General features: G+C 40.8%; 1 protein-coding gene across 1 annotated transcript in view; it reads right to left on the bottom strand.

The window, feature by feature from the left end:
• The window catches only part of syndig1l (synapse differentiation inducing 1-like), a gene marked incomplete at both ends in the record, with an annotated part of 32,505 nt that extends 10,690 nt beyond the window's left edge, over positions 1-21,815 (bottom strand). Inside the window, 2 exons of the mRNA XM_083898278.1 lie at positions 192-329; positions 21,264-21,815. Coding sequence (XP_083754404.1) covers positions 192-329; positions 21,264-21,815 — 690 coding nt within the window. The remainder of the gene's footprint in view (positions 1-191; positions 330-21,263) is intronic.
• Positions 21,816-22,717: the final 902 nt, after the last annotated feature.

Genomic DNA, 22,717 nt, shown 5'->3' on the forward strand with positions numbered 1-22,717 from the left:
TCCCTGTGTCCTCGTGTGTCTCCGAATTCATGGAAAAGTGTGTCTGTGTGTGAGTGTGTGTGTGTACGTACGGATGCACCCGTTTTATGTTCGCGCTCCATAAAAACAGGATGTTGCATCGCTCATAATGTGACAGACCAACAACTTTGGAGATGTTTTCAAGACGTGCATGCATGCGTGTCCTTCCTTACCCCCTGCGAGAAGTAGAAGGCTGCGATCCCCAGAGGCCAGAAGCAGCAGAGCATGGAGAAGATGGCCAGGCCGAGGTGATCTCGCGGAGGCACGACGATGAAGTTGTCCTCGCTCTCGCTGTCACTGGAGCAGTCTGTCTGCACAGGGAACACAACATCCAGGTCACACCCAGTTTATGTACTGTCTTTACGCGGGAGTCAACAACAAGTGGTCGACAAAGACATCATTTACATATGATAAATACATATGAAATGGTTGGATAGATTTATATGTAATATTGATTCTGCTCTGTCGAGTGAATTCAAGGTTACAGCCATCAGCTGTTAAGCTGATTTAGTCAAATCAACCAATCCCGGCATCTGCATCATTCACAAATTAAATGTCCAATGTGTAATAATTAGGAATGATTCCCAAATCCTTATTCAATTAGATTTTTGATTCTAATATAATGATTCGATTCGACTCTTGATCTTTTTTCGCTCTCTTTTAACATAAATGAGTCTGCCATTTTTAGATTTGTCTAGTTTAGTCTAGGATCATTGGTTTTATGTCATGATAACTTGATTGTCGACATGGTATCATGACTGATATAATGTCCATTATTTGTTTGCAACGTACCACCCTATAATGCCTTATTGTCAAATTTAAATCATTTATTAACAATATGAATGTGACAATAAACAGTAAATGCTTTTCCACGGGTGAATAAGGTCACGTGTGATGCTACAAACGGTTTAGTGCATAACGTGCTTACGCAGCGTGGTTTTCTTGTCAAAACCGCAAACTTTGTTGACAAAACTCGCAGGGAACGCAAAATATTTCAGAGAAGCAGGTTCGGTTGTTTTGTCGCCCAAATCAGCAGTTGCCGTGGTCACTGTCAGTTGACAGCAGCTTCAGTTTAGCGGGAGGAGGTAACGTGTAGTCGTGCTACAATTGGCTACAACCACAACACTGTGTCCGTTCCCCCTCCGGCACGTCACACTGGAGGCGTGGTCAAATCCTCCATTCCACCTTTGCTTCCGAAGGTCAAGATTTTAGACGTCGTTTCGATCAATATTCAATTTACAGTCGAGATTGTGACACTCCTAGTAATAATTGGTGACATCTAATGGTGAGACTCCTCCGTTCACTCCTCCCTTTTCCCAAACATATCACATCGCCTCCTCCTCATTGCAGAAAGGATTTAAACACAACTCTATCCACGCCCATTCAGGCCGCTGTAGAGACGGATCAGTGCAAGATGGCTGCCTTCAGTAAGCAAGGCACCTGAAATCTGAATTTATTTATTGATTATACACTGATTCTTATTTCTGCTGACAACACCCCCTAAATATTACACACTGGACCGTTAAATACAAACATGACAGTTGAAAGGGTAGAGACAATGAAAGCAGTCTGCTACAAGATATTGCTATATTGGTCAGGTGCGTTTGCACATACAATGAATTTGACTTTTTCTATTTCTTGGTGTGTGTCTGCACAGAGATTTTTACACCAGACGCCCTTCCTGACGCAACCAGCCCATATATCTTGGCACGGAGAGTCAAGTAGCATCAAGGGCCTTGCCTAGGGGCCCACACTGGGTATTAGCTGACCTTGCCCTGACCAGGATTTGATCCACACCAAGGTCTGCGGACTATACCACTGAGCTATCCCATCTGCTTCTATTTCCCGGTGTACTTGCACATAAAAACAACAACAACAAAAATGTATTAACTCGGCTGGAAAGTATCACCAGTTTACATCTGGATTGGCATCGAAGTTTATGATGCGGTTTCTCACTGATCTCACTTTGGAATAAACTCAGGATTTATCATTGTGAACACTTTTCCATTAGTAAAATATCATTTATTTATGTCTGTATAGGCCCTATGACTTTATTATTATGATCAATAATTTTCAATCACCATTGATCCCTGCTTTTTAAACTGTTTGGACCAGTGATTTGTCCTCAGGAGTCACACTTTATCACGGAGAATGAAGTAGATTTCTCGACAGACAATTGGATTGAAGCTGATTTTATTGTGAAAAGTGAAAGCAAAAGAGTTCCTCTGTCCTGCAGTTAGGCGTGATTTTTAATTCTGTTGGGTGGGAACAGAGTGTATTCGTATAGTAATAAAAACGGCATTTGCATAATGGGAAACAAAACACAGAGGAGTCGGCACATGCGGAATCATTTTGGTTCCGTGTAATGTCACAGCTCATATTCATGGACTTTTTGTCGTGCACCATTTGTTTCTAATTAGCTTAGAAATATGCAGATTCCTACACTTTGCCATGTAAACAACAAAAGACATTAAAAAAAAGAGCTACGGTTGAAAGTGCATTTCATTTCCGGCATGAAATAGTTATAAATCAAACACACCTACGCCCTAAAGCTTTATGAAACTATTTCACGCTCCACACAACATTCCTCACACGGAGCAGCGACGCCTTCAGCAACGGAGAAAAATATGCTCATGCATCTGCATACAGTTCAAATGGAACCATTCTCCTATTCTCAAGCCTGGTCCACGCCTCAACCTCAACCACACATACAGTACGTACACACATTTATCTACAGCTGATCCTTTCAGACAATATCGGCAGCAGCAGCAGCAAAGATAAAGATTTATTTTCCACAGTAATAAAAAGTCACAGATTGAGGTCACAGTTTCTACATGAGCAATTAAGCTGCATCCTTCACACATCATCCTGTTTGAGGGATGATCCAGTGTGAGGGTGGAAGACAGAACAACAAAAATATAAAAAAATTCAAGGCTAAGAGTATTCTGTGTCAAAGAAAAATGAATGCAATTTTGAAATTGAATGTTTTTAATCTGCGACGAGCACAACGAACCGAAGTGAAACGTACAGTATTTGAATCAGCCCACACGTCATCGCCTTTACAGATGACAGTCTGCCACCTTTATTTATATCCTGCTCTCACAGTAATGTCCTATTTTTTTTTTCAACCACGTAATCCTTCATTTTTGGGATTATAATGCCTGCAATTGTGCGTATCGTCTTGTAACCATACATTTTATTGAATCCTATCCTGACGACGTGATTTTTATATAACACTCTAAGTAGCTTATTTACATTTTATGAGCAAAAAAAATCAGCAATGTTGTTGTTTGTGTCTTATTTTAAATAAAGAGACAGCACCTCATTTGTGTTAAAGGTTTGTATTGAAATAGCTCTGTAAGAGCGTTGGGAGTGCATTTGCTTGTGGGAGTGAAAGAGTTTTCAATTAATTTTAATAACACACACCTTTGACAGCAATATTGACGGATGAGGGGGATTAGCTTGTGGGGGGTTGAGATGTGTGGGGTCCCCCGCTCACTAATGGAAGGGGGATTTACTTCCTCCCCAAAAGCAGAAGACGAAACAACTTTATTTAAGTGAAGAGCAAGTAAGACGTGATAATTTGAGCCCGTTCTCTGTTATTATGGACCTGTTAAAAGCTGCGCGCACCAGCTCCCATCGGGATGATCATTATGTTTTTTTTTTTCCCTCTTCATAATGCGGCACCGGGGTGAAAAAAAGGGCCTAACACATGAGCATAATGCAGCCAGCATTTCTGCATAATGTCATTCTGTCGTCATGGCCTTAAGCAAGCACTATAGTGCAATCTCTGCAGAAGCAGCCCCTGTTCTGCTCCGTGCCTCACTGACAATATCTGCACAGCCTTCTGGCTGTTTGGAGAGTGAAAACACACATCACCCAGGGATCCGGGCTGCTTGGTTTGGCGTAGGTTACCAGGGTAGAGGGGAAAGAGAAGCTGGAGAGGTTGAAGGGAGGCTGTCAGTCAGGCGTGACAGAGGAGTCAGACCTGCAGCGAGAGGCGGCGCTTAAAGGAAACACGCTTCGGCACGAGTGTTGAGGTCATCGATCATAAACCTTTACAATGCTTGATCTAGAGAGAGAGAGAGAATGAAAACTGGCCGCCGTCACATGTGCATTTTTAGTGCGATCACACTGTAGAGTTATCGCCTAGTTCTTCCTCCGTGTCATCCATCAAATCATGGCGAATTCGCAAGTACCTGATGGAAATTCTAGGTCACTGAACTACTCCACGCGGCAGACTGACGCGTGAACTTAATGAGAGGCGGCATTTGATTTTAAAGTAAACAGAATTTTGTTTACCAATTTTTCCGATCTGACATTTAATGAGCAGCGCGTTTGTTTGTGTGTGTGTGTGCGTGCGCGCATGCATTATCATTCATTTCACCATTCCTCCTGTACTAGAAAGCCCTAATGACTATGCATGCTGTCACTGCTCGCTGTGCCTCAGATATGTCTTGTGGGGCGTAAATCCTGTCAACAAGAGGCAACAGGCTGACAGGTAACGAAGATCTAATGGATGGTTTCACCACTCTGCCATGACAGCATAACCAAGAGGAGGGCTTGTGTAATTTATCAGCTGCTGAAATGCCACCCCGGCATGCAGGGGAAATTGCCCCCATCCATTTTTTTTACCCTCTGTCCCCCTGTTCTCCCAACACCCGGACATTCATCTCTGAACTTTGTTCTTTTCTTGCCGACTCCCGTGTCAAATCTACGTCTCGTACCGTGACTCCTGTGTCTACTTAAAATCATATAAAAGATGCGGCTGAGCATGAATTTTAATGTATGTTTGAATTGAATTACCCCGGCGCGTACGGATCGTCTCGCAGATTTGCGCCACGTTAATTTACTTTCTTTTTATGTGCGTTGCATGACCATGCGAAGCATGCCCGTGAATTGTGCTTCAGATTTATAGACATAGTCGGGAAATGATCCCTGTTCATGATTTGCACAAGACAAGGAAATAAATAAGGACAGACACAGAGTTTTTATATACTCGAGGCATTTGAATTTACAGACCAATCTAGACTACTATCATACTGTTTTCCTTTAAAAAAAAATAAAATAAATAATACAACATGCAATTTTAACATTATCTATCTATAAAGCAAGTCTCAGCTGTGTGTCTGTCTGTCTGTCTGTCTGTGACAGGCATATCTCGATGACCGTTAGTCAGATCACCCTAAGACTTTGGATATGGGTTGAGCATGACCTGATGGTATGCATCCTTGATTTTCGACTTTTTTGGAGGAATTCTAATTGTCGCTGGTTTATCACACTACACCGGGCAGGCAACGTCTCATCAGCAGCAGCTGCGCTGTCTGGAGCGGGGAGGTGGGAGTGAAGAGGCTGTCCTCACGGTGGGTGAGACATTTTCACATGGTTCACCGCAGAACATGGTGTTATACTGAAAGACGAGGTGTCCATTCACCAATACGCGAACACATATTTATTTTGCATTAGCATGCTACTACTTTGCGGCTAACTTGGCGAACCTGTTTCCATGGTTAAGCTAGCGAGGCTACGGTTAGCCTTAGTGTAGGCAAACCTGTTTCCAAAGGTAAGCTAGCAAAGCTACGATTAGTATTAGCGTAGGCAAACCTGTTTCCAAAGGTAAGCTAGTGAGGCTAGCATTAGCGTAGGGCTAATATAATACAAACATTGTGCAACCTCATTAGGCACAACGCAAATGTTTTGTGACTGTCAGCCACGCCAGCTAGCTACGCTAATGCTAATCATAATTTTAAAAATTTGCGTTGTGCCTCATGAGGTCGCACAGTTTGTTTTATGTGTTTTATGATACGTTCCTTATCATGAATTTCCATAACTGAAAAATCTTCTTCAGCTCCCACTATCGGAATACATATTTCCTACGGGCACTGCACTAGTTTCCTAAATTTGAACGTAGACTGAGAAATGATTTTCTACTTTCGACGGCCTCCATGAATGAATGTGTTTACTTTTGTTTTCATAAAATACATCCAACACAGTCTCTAAACAACAGTGAAGACAAAGTTTGAATCAATTGGGGGAAACGGTGCTCTTAGATGCAGAATCCTGCTTTGAGTGTAACCCAATATAAAAAAAGTGGAAAACTACACAAACACATCATAGAGTATAAGACACGGACCACACTGAGAGAAATTAATGTTGCCTTTCTGGAAGTTCTATAAAGTAAGCGGTCGAGGTTACAAAAGTTAATTGCTTCGCTCTGCAGCTATAAGGTTCAGCGAGAGGTCTGAGAGCCCCAACAAAGTACTTTACAACCAAAGGGAATTCAGTTTTGCTTTGCTGCAGCAACATCACTAACTTCCCCTCAACTGTTAGCCACAGGAAACGACATTATTGGATTTAGGTATTTGAAGTAATTTCATATGGAGTCCGCCACTAAACGCTTAATTTAACATACTGTATTAATTGACAATTTACTAGCACTGATTATGCAGGGAGTGAGAAACAGTGAGCGTTTTTAATTTACTGCTTGCTTTCCTGTGGAAGAAATGTACACCTTGATATTTATGAAGCTTTGAAGTGTAGGTAAGACTAATTACTAATTACGATGCATCATAAGGATCAATTTTTTAGCACTTTTCATGCGTTTTACTGAATGAAATAGTTCTGCAGATAAGAAATTAGATGCAAGAAATCAGATTATTCTATCTCATGTTACGATTTTGAGAGAATAGAGCCCTTACTAATTGTTCCTAGAGCTGAAACAATTAATTAATAATCGATTTGAAGCTTTTTTCATGATTAAAACAAGATTTCTGATTGTTTCAGCTTCTTAAATGTGTATATTTCCTTCGTTTCTTTGCTCCACATAGCAAAGAAATCATTAAAACTGAATCATTTTGGTTGGTGGACAAAACACGACATCCGAGAACATTTTCCAGGTTTAACACTGATCAATGTTTTGTGACATTTTATGCACCAAACGATTACTTGAATAATCGAGAAAATAATCGACAGATTAATCTATTATGCAAATGATGTTTAGTTGCAGCTCTAATTGTTTCCCACTTTAAAATCACGATTTGGCACCTGCTTGGCTGAATGCAAGTTTTTGAAATTTATTGAGAAACTGGACAAATTTCTATTGTTGCAACTCAAATAATGATGATGGAACAAAGGAGCAGTGTTTTCCTGTGTTGGAATCTTCCTTATTGCGCCAGCTTTTAGATGAGTCCACCCCTATTGTCGCCGTCTTGTACTACGTCAAAGGCTTTCTATCATAAACTTAACTGTGCGTGATATTATCTTATGATCTCATGTGCCTGCACCAGTGTCCTGTTTCCAAGAGGCAAGAAAAGAAAGGGAGCAAGCGAGAGTCATTAGAATCTGTGCGCTTCAAACGGTCGCCTGTCATTAAATTACATTCGCCACAAAAGGCAGTGAACATCCGCTTTGTCGTCTGTTAACAGTCATCCGCGGGTCTGGTCTGGTCTCCATATCGGTCCGTCACACAGCGTGAGTCACATGCTCAGCATCCTAATGTGGGATCAGTGCAACATACACTCGGTCTGCATCCACGCTTAGTCATATTAAGTTATGCCGGGGCAGGAATCTGTGGCCCCAGATGTAACTATGGCGTAATCTTAAGGGTCTGTAATTTATCAGGCGGTGTGACAGAGTGCTACCAAAGGGCTCGGAAAAAAAGGGGAAAAACTTTACCGCGCCGATAATACGACCCTGTGATTTACACAGTGTCTGGGCTTAGCGGCTCGCTAAGGTCCACCACACTCGGGAAGCTCAGAGGGACACTCAGCCACAGAGCGTGTGATCACAATGATAAAAGCCTTGTCATGATTCAGTCCTCTCAGACATGCATCACAATCTTTAGGGGTGGCTGAACCACCTGCTGTGAATTAATGAACGCAATTATTTGTTATTTTCCTACCTTTGCCCGATGGCCTCTTGTTGACAGGTGTATAATTTAAGATTTAAGCCACACAACAGAGAGAAAACACCCTGAGCTTTCACATTGTGCTCTGTAAACAGGTTGACGTGTTGAGGTTCAAAGACTGAATCTGACAAATACGAAATTGTTCCCCTGTGAAGCCAAAAAAAAAAAAAAAGCATATTCTAGGTCATTATAATAACAATGTATAAGGTGTCAACCATGACCTACAGAATCAAATCAAATAAAAACGAGCAGACAACAACAACAAGGTGCTTATGACCACTTGACCCAAACACTGCAAATGACCAGTGACCAGAACAGACAATTAAAATACAAAGCCACAGCCAGAGAGACTGTGTGTGTGTGTGTGTGTGTGTGTCTGGACCTGCCTGCAAATAGAGAGGCAGAAAATCCCCAAGGTACTGCACCAATTACACATACCAAAAACTCTCCCCCTCCCGCTGTCGTCGTCGTCGTTGTTGTTGTTGTTGATGAACAAAAATCCATCTAAATCCCAACAAAACTGATGGACAAACACAATATGTCCGTCCATGAAAATCAGCTCAGACTGGCAGCATGCAATCATCCCCAGAGGACTTGTATTATTAAAAACCCATCGCATTACAGAGGCATCTTTCTCATTTACTTTTTAATACTCTGAGCTGCCATTCAGGCCAACATTAAAGCAGTGATTCTTTTTTTTTTTTTTGGCAGAGAGACAACACTGTGCAACTTCATATGTCTTGCAGGAACTTAATTCATCAAGCAAGAATGAGAAGACTCTTTTATTTGTTTAATTGGCATGACTCACATATTTTACTTGAAGTATTCTAACACATAATGGTTATATACAAAGCATTAGAAACTATATTTTGTTATATTTGTTTTATATTAGAATATGGATGATTACAGAATCAGAAGGTTTACTTTTTATACTGCCACGTTTTGACCAAGCATTTGTCAATTTAAACAATCTAAAGCACACAAGGGCAACATAAGGCTCTGGGGCCACATGTGGCCCGTGAACCAATCCTCACAGGTTTCCTCAAGTTGACTCGTGCTGATTTGATATTGGTTCAAAATGTGATATCGTGAGACATATAAAGGGACAATGATCGGGATCTGTGGTCCGCTACACAAAGTTACTGCAAATACAAACCAAACATCAGCTTAACTCATTCACATCAATAGCATTTAAAGGGGACATATTATGCAATATCAACTTTTTAATCATTTAAATCGTTATATTTGACTCTGGAGGCACTATCATTCGGCATAGTGTGAAAAAGATGACTCACTCATGTTTTTGTGGTCCTCCTCAGTCTAAGTACAGGAGATGAAACACGCTATGTTGACTTCCACACTCATTGGGACGTCACAATGTGCTAATTTTGGCCTCGCGGAGCTCCGTTTTGTCAGTAAATAACACGAGAGTGCTGGCGAGGGCAAAAGTATCCAAAAACCAGAAGTCTTTGAAAAGTTCTATTCTTGGCTCCACAGTGCAGCACAGAGTGCTACACAAACTTCCAGCCTCAGAGGATTTATCTGTCCAGTGGATACATGTTATATATGACGGCAATGTGCCTGCTAGAGCCTGCAAATGATCACTTTTCCAAATGCTAACTGCTGTTAGCTCCCAGTAGCCTATGTGTCTGATGTCATTTCCTGTCCCTTAAGTTTCTTTTTTTTTAAGGTGAACTGCTGTGTTGCTTCATCCTTATGGTATTTTGCCCAAAGCATGTCAAAGACATGTTCATTAGGACACCAGGGAACCAGTTTAACTTGGAGAAATAGGGTATAATAAGAGTCCTTTAACTAGTCACACACAACCAGACCTTTATTTTTTAAATATCCACAGCATATTTGACAGCATTTTTACTTTAAGAATGTAAATGTTACGCATGTTGCATATAAATATGGATTTAATGATTATTATTTATTTAAAAAGAATAGTATTTGTGGCCCTTGCACTTGCCTTTATGTCAGTGTGGCCCTGTAGAAAATGTTTTTGCCCATCTCTGATCTATAACATATGCCGCAAACCCAGTGCTTCTGTTCTCCTTTACTTTACCATTCCTGTTCCCCAAATCCAAACATTTCATGACTTTCATAGTGAGAAGTATTTGCGTGACAGACAGACGCTCAGGTCCACACTGAAGAGTCCTGCTATTCTGTTGTACTCTGCAAATCTTGAGTAAAACAGAAGCAGCAGTTTCTTGTGTGGACAACAGAGTGAGACACGCTGAGGAGGGATGGGAAAAACAAGGAGGGGAGGAAGCTTCACATGGTGCGATATGAGGAGAGAACGTAGACGGCACAGATTGAATCAAAACAAGAGTAAAGAGGTTTAAGTAAACTAAATAAAAATGGTGAACTTAATTCAGTGTCGTTCATTTCCATTTTTATGGAAGGGACTAATGTGGTTTTTATTTGTCTGTGAAGATTCTCAGTCATCCAGACCATAGCTATCTTCAGTGGTCGCCTCCAGCAGAAAACCCAACGACTGCCAGGTTTTGACCATTTTTCTCTGGTGGCAACAACATTCTGGCGGTTGCTTTCCTGTCTGACTTTTGGAGCCTGTACCGCTGGCTGCATTTGCACAAAACAGGTGGCATATCGAATTCTTCCAGGCATATATTGATGAGAACTTGATGTGAACAGTTTTCTCTATCAATCAATTAGTTGTTTCGTCCATAAAATGTTGTAAGATGTTGACCGAGTGAGTGTTTCTCAAAAGAATGACCACGTTGGAACGATTAAGCCTTTGCATCTTTTTTGATTTGAAATTATTAAAGGCGCCATATGTAAGAATGTGGCCAAAAACAGTTACTACATTCAATTTCAAAATACCAAGGTCTTTTAGGTTTCGTTTTATCCGCCATTGTAGCTCAGACGTAACCGGCAACCCGTGGTTGCTCGGCAGCTGAGACTATACTGACTGCAATGATTGGTAGACGGCGGTAGGTGGCGCCACGTGGCAAAACATGATTTGCGGTCCGCAAAAGCTGTACTGTTGTTGTTGGTGAGTTCAGTTTGTTATATGAACATTATTCCTGAGCATCTGTGACATATTAGGAGGATTTTATGGCCAGTTGCTTTAGATTTATAACATAATGCACCTTTAATTGTTCAGCTCTAATTTGATGTTTTTGAAATGGAACTCCCCCGAATTCAAAAGGAAGGAAAGAAAAACGGGATGCATTTCTTTTAAAAAAAAATCCCTTTTAAGATGTGTATCTTTTGCTAAGCAAACTGAATATTAAGTAGAAAATCGTCAGGCAAACAGGGTGACATTTTAATCAGTTATTTGTGAAAATGGCTTCTCTTTAATTATCTTTCATTACTCTCAATTATCTGGGCTCCACGGGGACGAGTCGTCTTTCTTTTCTGCCGCCGTTGGACCGAGCCATTTTCACTCTCCAAGTGGCTATTACTGTGACGTGCGGTGTTAGGAGTAACCGTGAAAGCGAGGGGAAGTGAGGAAGGGCATCGGAAAAAAAGATTATTGAAAAGCTCTGAATTACACTGATTAGCTGTGTTTTTTCAACCCACTCCCTCCCAGCTAGAAAAGAAAAAAAAAAAAATGAGTCACGTTGCCAACGTCGTCATTTTGAGCTGCACAGCACCACGAGACATGCCATTATAATGATGTGCCATTCAGTAGACACTGTGAGACATTTGGAATGATTTTTAATTGTGGCAACAGCATTAACACGGAGGTGACTTTTAACCCCTTCTGAAAGTCATCTTACGCGGTAACGTCTCGCCCGGCTTTAAACGAATATCCTTGGTAGTACATATTCACATTTGAAGTCTTTCATGTTCTCACACAAAGTGACAATTTGCCAAGAACATGTTTTATTGCAATGGGTTTATTATTGCAACAACACATGAAAAGGCAGACACACACAGAGACATTTATTAATTCTGTTTTTAAGTGGGTTCCTGTTTGAAATGAAATAAATAAATAAAACAAAATCCCCTAGAGAAATGGAAATGTAGAATAAGAAAACATTTTATTAGGAATTCTCACCAGTGCAGTTCTGCTCATGGAACATCCTTGACATTTAAAGTATTACTCAAACTTTACATCTTTCTTGTAATGCCTGAATGGATGTACTTCATCTGGGTCACATCAGAGTTTAGGTCAAATTCTTGGAGAATGCATGGAAGGACTGATCACTGTTTTTTTTTCTCTGCATCTTTAAGTTGTAATTTGTACTCATGACTAATAATATATTCTGTCACTGCACCACACTGTATTCATCAGTCCATCTTCTACTGCTTTATCCTCCACATGAGCGTTGCTCGTGTGCCAGGGTCCGTGTACCTTGCGTTCATTCGTTTTTCAAAATAAAACCGGAAATGAAAAAAAAACGACTTGTTTTCTTAACATTCGTTAACAAAATCAAAATGAAAAAAGAAAAAAGATAGATAGTAACGACTAGTTTTTCCAATTTCCGATTTTGTGCTGAAATGAAAAAATGGAAAAATACGGATAACGAGCGTTTCCCATGAAATCCAATTTCGATGAATGCAAGTATCCGCTCTGATACTGGCGGTGGTTTTTGTCCCCGCCCTGGAGCCACAGAGCGGGGTCAACTACCATCATCTCCCGCCCCACACCCTGGAGCTCCAGTACGGGGACAACCACCACCACCACCAGTCCGCCGCCCTGGAACCCTGGAGCGGATACTTGCATTCATCAACATTGGATTTAACGGGAAACGCTCGTTATCCGTTTTTTCATTTTGTAACTGTGTTATCAAGTTTGTATCTCTGGCCTGAATCCATGTGTTAATGATCACATTATAATTATTTCATTATTCTGTAAATCGCCAACATTCACTCAAAAAACCTTTTTAACAATGTACCAAACATTATTCACTTATTATAATTGGGAGCTATAGAAACCAGAGTGTCTTGCGAGATTTTACAGTTTCTATCACTGGACAGATCCACTTACTGCCGAGTCAAAAAAAATGATCCAAGAGGTCGGTTTTTCATTTGCTGCTCAATTAGGGCTGGGATATCTCTGACAGATTTCACGAGAATATATGATGCTGGCTCATACTGTGAGTGCTGGCTCTTAAAGGACACAATATGTGTGCACTGAACCAAAGCATGACTACATTTTAGATTTAATGGAGGCATGAGCGCCCATGTGCTTTCGGATTTAGTGAGAACGGACAACCCCTTCAATCAAACCTGGACTCAAACACAGCAGATGGGAGAGAATGGGCGATTAAAAGTGCATTTATTTTAAAGCCAATTTCTCTATTGTTTTATGGCGTGCTAAAAAAAATAAAAAAATCACAACAAAAAGCCAGATTTATAAAAATTCTGCACACAAGCACAGCTACCACGGGTATATGGGAGGATGAATGTTAATTTCATGCGCTGGAGAAAGTGTAAGAGATGGCAGACAAATAGAAATGATCGCATCCCTGGTGCTATTTATATATACATAAACACATGGAAATTTAAACTGACTGAAATCACTGCCAGATCAGAGGTGTCCAGCGCCTAGAAGAGTAAATGTTGATAAACTGTATGTTTGGGTCTCCAGAAATGCAGAAATATAGCTACCTGTAAAAAACCCAATTGAAGTTAATGTATACAGCATAGAAGCACATCAGACTATCTGAAGGAATTGCCACATGGTACCTTGGCTTTCGGCCCACTTGGAATTAGAACTGCAACTAACGATTATAATGGGCTAGAGTTTTAATGATTTTGTTGTTATGTGGAGCAAAGAAACGAGGAACATATTCATATTTGAGAAGCTAAAACAATCAAAAATCTTGTTTTAATAATGAAAAAAAAGTAATTGTTTCAGCTCTACTTGGAATCCATCCAAAAATAAGTATGTTGATTCAACCTTTTAGTGTGGTTGAATCAAACCCGGGTGTGTTTACCTCCTTCGTATACTTATTCTTTGTTTTTCGGTTGGTGTGAATGTAGTCGTCCGAGAAATCTGGTGATGAAAACTGTGCTCATTTCCTGATCAATAAACATTTCACTGCAAACAGATCTTGAGGAAATGTATTAGAAATCCGGTCGAAGTGGGACTGAAATATTTTAAAGATGGACAAGAACTTGTCTTCCGCATACTGTTGAGGATGAAAGGCATCAATGGGATCCGGATAAAATTCAGGAAAGAAAAATCACCTCCTGCTGGTTCATTAACCCTGGTTAATGCTCAATCTGAGGCTCCTACCATAAATAATTTCCAGAATGAACACACCTCAGGCCTGTGTTGCACTGTTACTTTATTCTTCCAACTTTGTCAGGCGAGTGCATGCTCAGAATATAAAAGATGTACCTGCATGTTTAGCCTCTCAGGTTGTCATAAAGAGGAGCTACAAAGCCCCATCAGTCCTCTAACACTGCCTATTCAGCATAAAAGTGTAGAAAAAAAATACAGCATGACATGAAAAATGTCCACACTAGCATCTTAAGGTCATTTGTAATAGGTTTTCTGTCATAACTTACACACAAAACAGAACGATGGCTGCATTTCCACTACTTCTTCCTCCCCTTCATCTTCTTAGTTTCAACCCACAAACCCTCGGATCTGCCGCTCCCTCCCCTCCGTGATCACCTTTCATTGTGTTTCAGGAGAGCGGAGCATGAAATTTGTTTTGTTGTCATTGACATTTTGCTCATTTTCTCATCAAACAAAAACAGTGACTCAAATTTAAAGCAGTGTCCATGACTCATAAACTCTGACTGTTTACCGGGGGGAAATTGGCCACTGCAGAGCTGACAACATTGATCAAATCACTTGTTCATGCTTTCATGTGAAATCTAGCAACGGCACAAGTATAAGTACAAGTTTACATTATCTATCGGCGTGTTTCCACTAGTGCGACTCGACTCACGTTGGCACGGCATGGCACGGTTACTTTGCTTTTCCATTAGCGACAATACCTGGTACTTTTGTTTAAGTACCTGCTCTGGCGAAATTACAAATGAGCTGAGCCGATAATATACGTGACTGATTGTCAGAGTGCGTCACAGGAAGAGGCACAAGAATCAAAGTGAACAATACCGAACTATAGATCAGTTAAAAAAGACTTAAAGAGGTCATATTATACCCTATTTCTCCAAGTTAAACTAGTTCCCTGGTGTCCTAATGAACATGTCTGTGACATGCTTTGGTCAAAATACTATAAGGATGAAGCACCACAGCAGTTCAATCACCCTGCCAAAACAGCCCTGTTCAGAACGATCTGTTTAGTAGTATCTCTTTAGGTCCACCTTAAAAAAAAAGTAAAACAAAACTTAAGGGACAAGAAATGACATCAACCACAGAGGCTACTGGGATCTAACAGCAGTTAGCATTTGGAAAAGTGATCATTTGCAGGCTCTAGCAGGCACATTGCTGTCATATATAACATGTATCCACTGGACAGATAAATCCTCTGAGGCTGGAAGTTTGTGTAGAACTCTGTGCTGCACTGTGGAGCCAAGAATAGAACATTTCGTGGAGTTTTCGGATACCGTTGACCTCGCCAGCACTCTCACGTGTTTTACTAAACAAAGTGGAGCTCCGCGAGACAACAATTCCAGGAATTTAGCGCATTGTGGCGTCCCAATTAGCGCTCAACATCGAGTTTCGTCTCCTGTACTTAGACTAAGGAGGACCACAAAAGCATGAGTGAGTCATCTTCTTTCACACTTTGCCAGCTGATAGGACCTCCAGAGTCCCAAATATAAGGATTTAAATGATTAAAAAGTTGATTTTTGCATAATATGTCCCCTTTAAAATGTGCATTAATCTCCAACATTTAGCGAAGGAAATTGCTTAAAAAATTTAATTAAAAAAACGAAGTCACGGCAGTTTCGTGTGTCGAGCCGAGGTGATGCGAGGCGAGGCGCTACAAGTTTATATTTGGATGGAAAGTTTTTAAAAAAGAGAGGCGAGTTCCAAATGCAGCTGAGGGAGTTTGAACATGGCTCCACCTGCCAGCATGCAGCGAGGCTTACGGAGGAAGTGGCACGTTCACTTGGCAGACCTCCAGGGCTTACTGTACTATTGTTACCACTGAAGCTGATAAGGTGAGACAGATGAGATTTTCTTGGTTAGCTGACAAAAAAAAAAGAAGGCCTGAGCCATGGACAGGACGTGTTTGACTTGTCTTCCTCTCAAGACAAACCTCTTGTGTAGCTTTAATCTGCCACATGGAGGTCAGAATGAAGAACTGTGAACTCCGAGGGCTTCAGTTGTTGGCCTAAGGGCACTTCAGCAGGAATAAAGCTCCATTTAATAGATGTTCTTCTCACTAACTGCTCCGCCGCATGTCTAATGTTACGCTCAAAAAGAATGAAAAACAAGTTCATTAAAAACGTTGGACGATACACTTGTAGTAGTGCTACTCCAGGATACACCAACAGCAGAAAATAATGAAGTGTGAGTGAACCTTAACATGAAATGGCTGTTGAGAAGCTGCATATTTTCCTGCGCTCCAAATGTCTTTGAGCACGACACTGTGAGATTAAATCACGCTGAGAGAAAAAAAAAGTAATATCATTAAAAGTTTGCGTTTCATGGTTGACAGATATTAAAAGGGAAGAAAACTTTAAAATCCCTTGATGAAATTTCTCTTGACTCCGCTCAGAGGCGATCTGTAAATTTCACACGCACTTTGATAATTGGATAATGTGTGTCTGTGTTTTTTTTTTTTTTTTTTTTTTTTTTAAATAAATGATTCTTTAACTCCAGTATAGCAGTAGTTCCTATCATATCTTTTTAATGGGTTTTTCGGAAAACAGAGATAAATGGGAAGCGAAATAAGCAAAAGGAGTTTATCTTGTTTGTAGCGTGAACCAGTGACCTTGTTGGTTTTTAAAATAACACACTCCAGTTCACACCTTCACACCTAAAGGCCACATTATACTCCCCGACTGCGTATGCGTTATCCGTCTGCGTCACCACGGAGACGCCTCGAGCATTTATACTTCTGCGTCGTGGTGACGGACACTCGCTGCAATTTCCCGCCCGATCAGTAGGGGTCGCTGCGCAAGGTTGTTGTGCTTCTGGCTACAGTGAGCAATGGCGTCCGAGAAAGAAAGAGAGAGAAAGACTGTTGTTGTTGAAAAAGTGGCCGTTTCTCACTTTTCTGTGTCACGGAACGCAGTTTTAAGATAATTTGAGGCGAGAAATTGGCCATTTAGAGTCTAAACATGTGCTGTGTGTGTTAAGATATGACGTATTTATAGTTCGGCAGCGGCGTTATCGGCGGGGATCAGCTCCGCCTCTGTCAGGACGCCCGGAGCGCACCGAGAGCCGGCACAGAGCAGCTTAGCTCAGCCTGTCCTGAGGACCAATCGTAGCTCTTGCCGTCTCCGTAGTCCCTTGACGGAGTGACGGACACTTAAAAAATATTTCGTGCAGACGGAGACTACGCAGAGGCTCTTCGACAGTCTCTGCGTCGACGCAGAGTCTCTACGTAGCCTACGCAGAGCACTTTACGCAGAAGTATAAATTGGGCTTAAGTCTGCAATTAACCTTAACCCAATCTGTACTTTGAAAACCCAAAACACGGACACATTATGCAAACTCTACACAGAAAGTCTCCCGGTCAAACAGGAAGTGAGAGTCGTCTTGCTGTATGAACCATCACATCACCATACAATTATCTTTTTTTAAGGATTTAATTTAATTAATTGATAAGGTCGTCATCATTATTATACTATGATTAAATCCAATGCAATTGTATAAATTACATTATAATACTAGAACAATATTCCAACCGTCCTTAGAGCTGTTCCAAAACGATTTAATACAACTTTTATACCGAGTCTGGTTCTGTCAAAAGATTTCTTGCTGTTAAAAATAATTTTTTTTTCTATTCTCTCCACTGATGCCAAGTGCTTGCTCATTGTGTGAACTGTAGGATTTCTCATCTCTACTCTCTATAATATTGTAAGGTTTCTAAGCGCCTTGAGATAATGTATGTAGCGATTTGGGTCAAATTCTGTGACTAGTATATCTGCTGCTCTCGCCTGTGAGGGACGTGCCGTGGTTTGACAATTGCTTTCTAATCTTTTTAGAAAGCTCTCTGGCGTTTGCCACAAGTTTTCTCTCATCTAGTTGCAAAGTGCTGATGAAAATTTTTCAAATAATACACGCTGGGAAATATGGATTTGTAACGACTATCATTCTGCATTGCAGGATTAAGGTGATTATAGATTAGACAGCAGATTCAATTAAGCCTGCACCGGGGGGTTGGTGGAAAAGCAACTTTTTGAGACACAAAAGCTCACAGACGTTTTCTTACGGGAAAATTGTTCCCCCTGAATCGGGGAAAAGGCCATTACACTTTACAGAATCATGCATCTGAAAGAGAAAATGGAGAACCTGATAGATCCCAAGTGATCAAACCAAAACAACTGAACGTCAGGTGTTGGATGTATATCTTAAAGGCCCCATATAATCATTTAAATTTGGGACTCTGTAGGTCCTATCAGTCGGCAAAGTGTGGAAAAAGATGACTCACTCATGTTTTTGTGGTCCTCCTCAGTCTAAGTACAGGAGATAAACACACAATGTTGACTTCCACACTCACTGGGACGTCACAAGGCGCTAAATTCCTGGAATTGTTGTCTCGCGGAGCTCCGCTTTGTCTGTAAAACACGTGAGACTGCTGGCGAGGGCAACGGCTTCCAAAAACCGGAAGTTCTATCCTTGGCTCCACAGTGCAGCACAGAGTTCTACACAAACTTCCAGCCTCAGAGGATTTATCTGTCCAGTGGATACATGTTATATATGACCGCAATGTGCCTGCTAGAGCCTGCAAATGATCACTTTTCCAAATGCTAACTGCTATTAGCTCCCAGTAGCCTCTGTGGCTGATGTCATTTCCTGTCCCTTAAGTTTAATTTTACTTTTTTTTTGTTTTAAAGGTGGACTTAAATAGATACTACTAAACAGGGCGTTCTGAACAGGGCTGTTTTGGCAGAGTGATTGAACTGCTGTGGTGCATCATCCTTATGGTATTTTGACCAAAGCTTGTCACAGACATGTTCATGTTTTGTTTTTTTTTACCTGTGGCTACGTATTTTATTTACAGTATATATTGAATTTGAAGTAGTTTTGCGGATAAAGAAGCCTCCAACACTCCAACATACACAGCCATGTGCAGCCATTTGATTTCAGGGGGGTAAAAATGTAATCATTTGTAAGACTTCTCAATTCTTGTTTTCTAATGCAATACTTGTGAAATGAATAACTTAAATCATGTTTAATAATAAATGAATTTTTTTTTTTTAGCTAACAAACAATTCAGATTCTGGTTACTTCACACATACCTACTGGTGAGTCTCAGTGGAGCACAAGCAAGCATGTGTGTGTGTCAGCAGAGAAGATCCTTGTTTGAGGTCTTTGCCTTGTGTCAGACTGTGAAAGAGACATCTGACACTTTTGTGTGAGCGTGTCAGTGGTCTGTTGTCGGGAGGCTACATAATGAGTCCCGCTGTGTCTTTTCCCTCTTTACATCTTTGAAGCAGGCTGTGTGTGGGGCCTTGTGGTGTTTTTCTTTTTCGTGAACAGGAAACAAGCGGAGGAAAAATGTGATGGATACAGTAATGTGTTCACTTGACCTTTGAACAGCTGAGGCGACAACACTATGTCTAAGTCATTATTCATCGTTATTTGTGTGCATCCACCTGTGTGCGTGTTTATGGGCTAAAAATGTCATCGCGTTTGCACGTCATTTGCATATCTGCATGTCATCAGTTTTCTAATCTCTTGCTCTTTGAGATCTGCTATTAATTTGGGTTTAATGTCATTTTCTGTCCATGACTCTTTCTTTACCCACAAGTAAGTCCCCCCTAGCTATAAATCAACCCATGTCACATTGAATTTCAGCAGCTACGTGTTTATCACACCAATCCAGGTTAATTCTAGTGGACCAGAAGGTGTGTGCTCACTCCCTCAGGTCTTGCAGGGGCAGTGGTCAAACTCTGCACTCATTTCTGCCCGTCCAATCCCTTAAATCCTTTGGAGTTCTTAGTGCCAGCGGCCATGCCAGCAGACGGAAGGACACGCTGTGGCTTATGCTGTAGAACTGCATCACCTAAATGGGTGAATTATTGTCATCTAACAATTACTTTAACTGGAGATGGGAATTGACGCCAAGGTCGCTAGATCAAATGGGATTTGTGGATGGCGAAATGTCAGTCTGATCCAGGCATCGAGCCCGAATCCTTTGGCGCGGAGATACAAGCATAGCAGCAGCAGCAGCACAGGAATACAAGTGAGCTCACGTGTTCTGTCACGACTGGTATTCAGCCATGGTTTTGATGCCTTACTGCTGCTTTTTTTCCATTACTATGTTTAAACATAGAGTTTATACAGAGGTGTCTTTTTTTCCCCAGCACAACCTATAATCAATCTGATGGGTAAAATTAATTGTATAAACAAACCTGAGAACATTTTTTAAAAATTGGATTGAATTTGTGAAATATGGAAATGCATCACAGTTCACTTGGCTCATTTTTTTTTTTTAGCAAAAATAAAAGAAAAACACTCTATTTTGTATTATTGCTACTTTATATTGCTACTAAAAATATGATACAAAATAATCATAAATTTGACTCAAAAACACATAAGAAAATGAAAGAAAGAAATTGTTTTAAAGCCTGAATATGTGACCTATATGCCCCATATGTCCATATAAGGAGTTGCGTATTATTCCCATTGGTGCACCTGTGGCACAGATCCGTGCCGCATGAGCACTAAGGGTTAACTGACCGCCATAAGTACATGTTTCCTCCTCACCCTTATATAAATGTACGTCTCCTGCATTAAAAACACGTTCTAAATTAAAAACAAATCCATTTTGTCTCCTAAAAGATCGTCCGTGGCACTGTTTTAACTATGAGCAAATACGTATTACAGTAATACAAGACTGATCAATCACTTGATTGGATATTGAAAAAAGCAAAAGCAAAATGTCACAAGGAATTAAAAATAAATAGATAAATAAATAATTGACATTATATGCTTCAAGCACCGACTGTTAAAATGTGGGCTGTTCCATTCCTTCTTTATGGGAGCAGAATAATTATTGCACAGTTGGAACGTGTTATGTTTTTGAAAATGGCTTCTTATGATTAGATGGTTAATACATCAGCACTTATGCTTAAAATTGTAAAAGTTTGGTTTAAAAAAAAAAAAATTGACTGAATCAGACTGACATCTCACTGGCAGACACTCAAGACTGTGATATCAGCAATGTTACCATATACACATCAAATTTGACAACACATCATAAAAAAACAACAACAGCAAGCTTCAGTGTTTTCTCCCTTTCCTCGTGTATTTCTCCCTTACCTCGTACTCCACGTACTCCTCCTCCTCTACCTCGTAGGAAACCGTCTGAATCTTGATGTTTTCGCCGTCCTCCAGCAGCTTCGTCTGAGGATCCTCTGTGCCGGGAGTGTCCGCCCCCACGGTGATGGACGCCTCCTTCGCTTTCTTCTCGGTGAATGTGGTCTCGCAGCACTCGCTTTTGTATTCCTTAGCCTTGATGCTGCCGCTGTCCTCTTTGTAAAGGATGAAGTTGGGCCGGTAGAAGGCCTCTACGGCCAGATGCAGCGAGGTGGCGTCTAAAAGTTGCTGGGATTTCACCTTCCCGTTGGTGTTGTAACCTCCGCTGCTCACGACAGTGCTGTTATTTACTTTTCCTCCGCCTCCTTCTCCTCCTTCTCCTCCTCCCTCACCTCCACCACCACCACCACCACCTCCTCCTCCTCCTCCTCCAGCCAAATAATTCATAATGTTCTCCTGGTACTGGTTATTATGGAAGTCCCCCCCATAACCGTTGACCATATGCTTACTGTTTTTGTCCAACAATGGGTTCTGGAGCTCACTGAGGTTCTCCATAGCCGCAGGGGTTAAAAAGTGAACAAGAGGAGCTTCTTGGTATTTTTTAAGTTCTTGGGAGGAGATGGGGAAAAAAAAAAGCTCCTCTGTGATTTGTCGCCAGTAAATTTGGTTAATGTCAGTCAGAATGCAGCGCTGTCAGACCTACAGGAGAAAAAAAACAACAACAACAGAGAAATAAGGGGTTTAAAACTTGCGAAGGATAATTTAGTTTGACATTGAGCAGCAGGGAGTTTGATGACAATTTACCAAACACTGGCTCAAAACTGGAATGTGTCTGTAGCTCCCTGAGCGGCCACAACTGCAAATGCATTTCACTGTGTCCAGACCCACACCCTGCAGGCAATATAATTAAGCCCCTCAGTCTAAATACATGAGTCACTGTCAAGTACTTGATATATATTATATATCTTTATATTTAGAGCTTTTAAAAAAAACGTACACATCTGTCTGTGTGAGGACACTTTGACCTTTTTCGTGTGTGTTTTATGCGAGGCCTCGTACACAGGCACAGCCCAGAGGGGCTGTTTTCTTCCATCCGTGCAAATACGTTTATGTCGAAATGACTTTAAAACTAAATTTACAACATGACAATCGATCCACAATAGATTGGAGATGAGCTGGGGGAAAAAAAAACACAGTTGGCACAGGCAAAATATGAGGATGATGATCATCATAATGGATCAATGACGACAAGTTCACTGAAATGGCCGAGTCTTTGTTATTTCTCAGGAAAGGGTTAGGGTTATGTAAAAAAAATTATATGTATGTATATATATATATATATATACACATACATATACACATACATAAAATATACATATACTTATACATATATATATACTATGGTAGTCTACTTAAATGTTAGGTATTACGTTCAATAACGCAGTTCCTTATATCAC

The sequence above is a fragment of the Microchirus variegatus genome (genome assembly GCF_963457635.1).
Source record: "Microchirus variegatus genome assembly, chromosome: 12".
NCBI lineage: Eukaryota > Metazoa > Chordata > Actinopteri > Pleuronectiformes > Soleidae > Microchirus > Microchirus variegatus.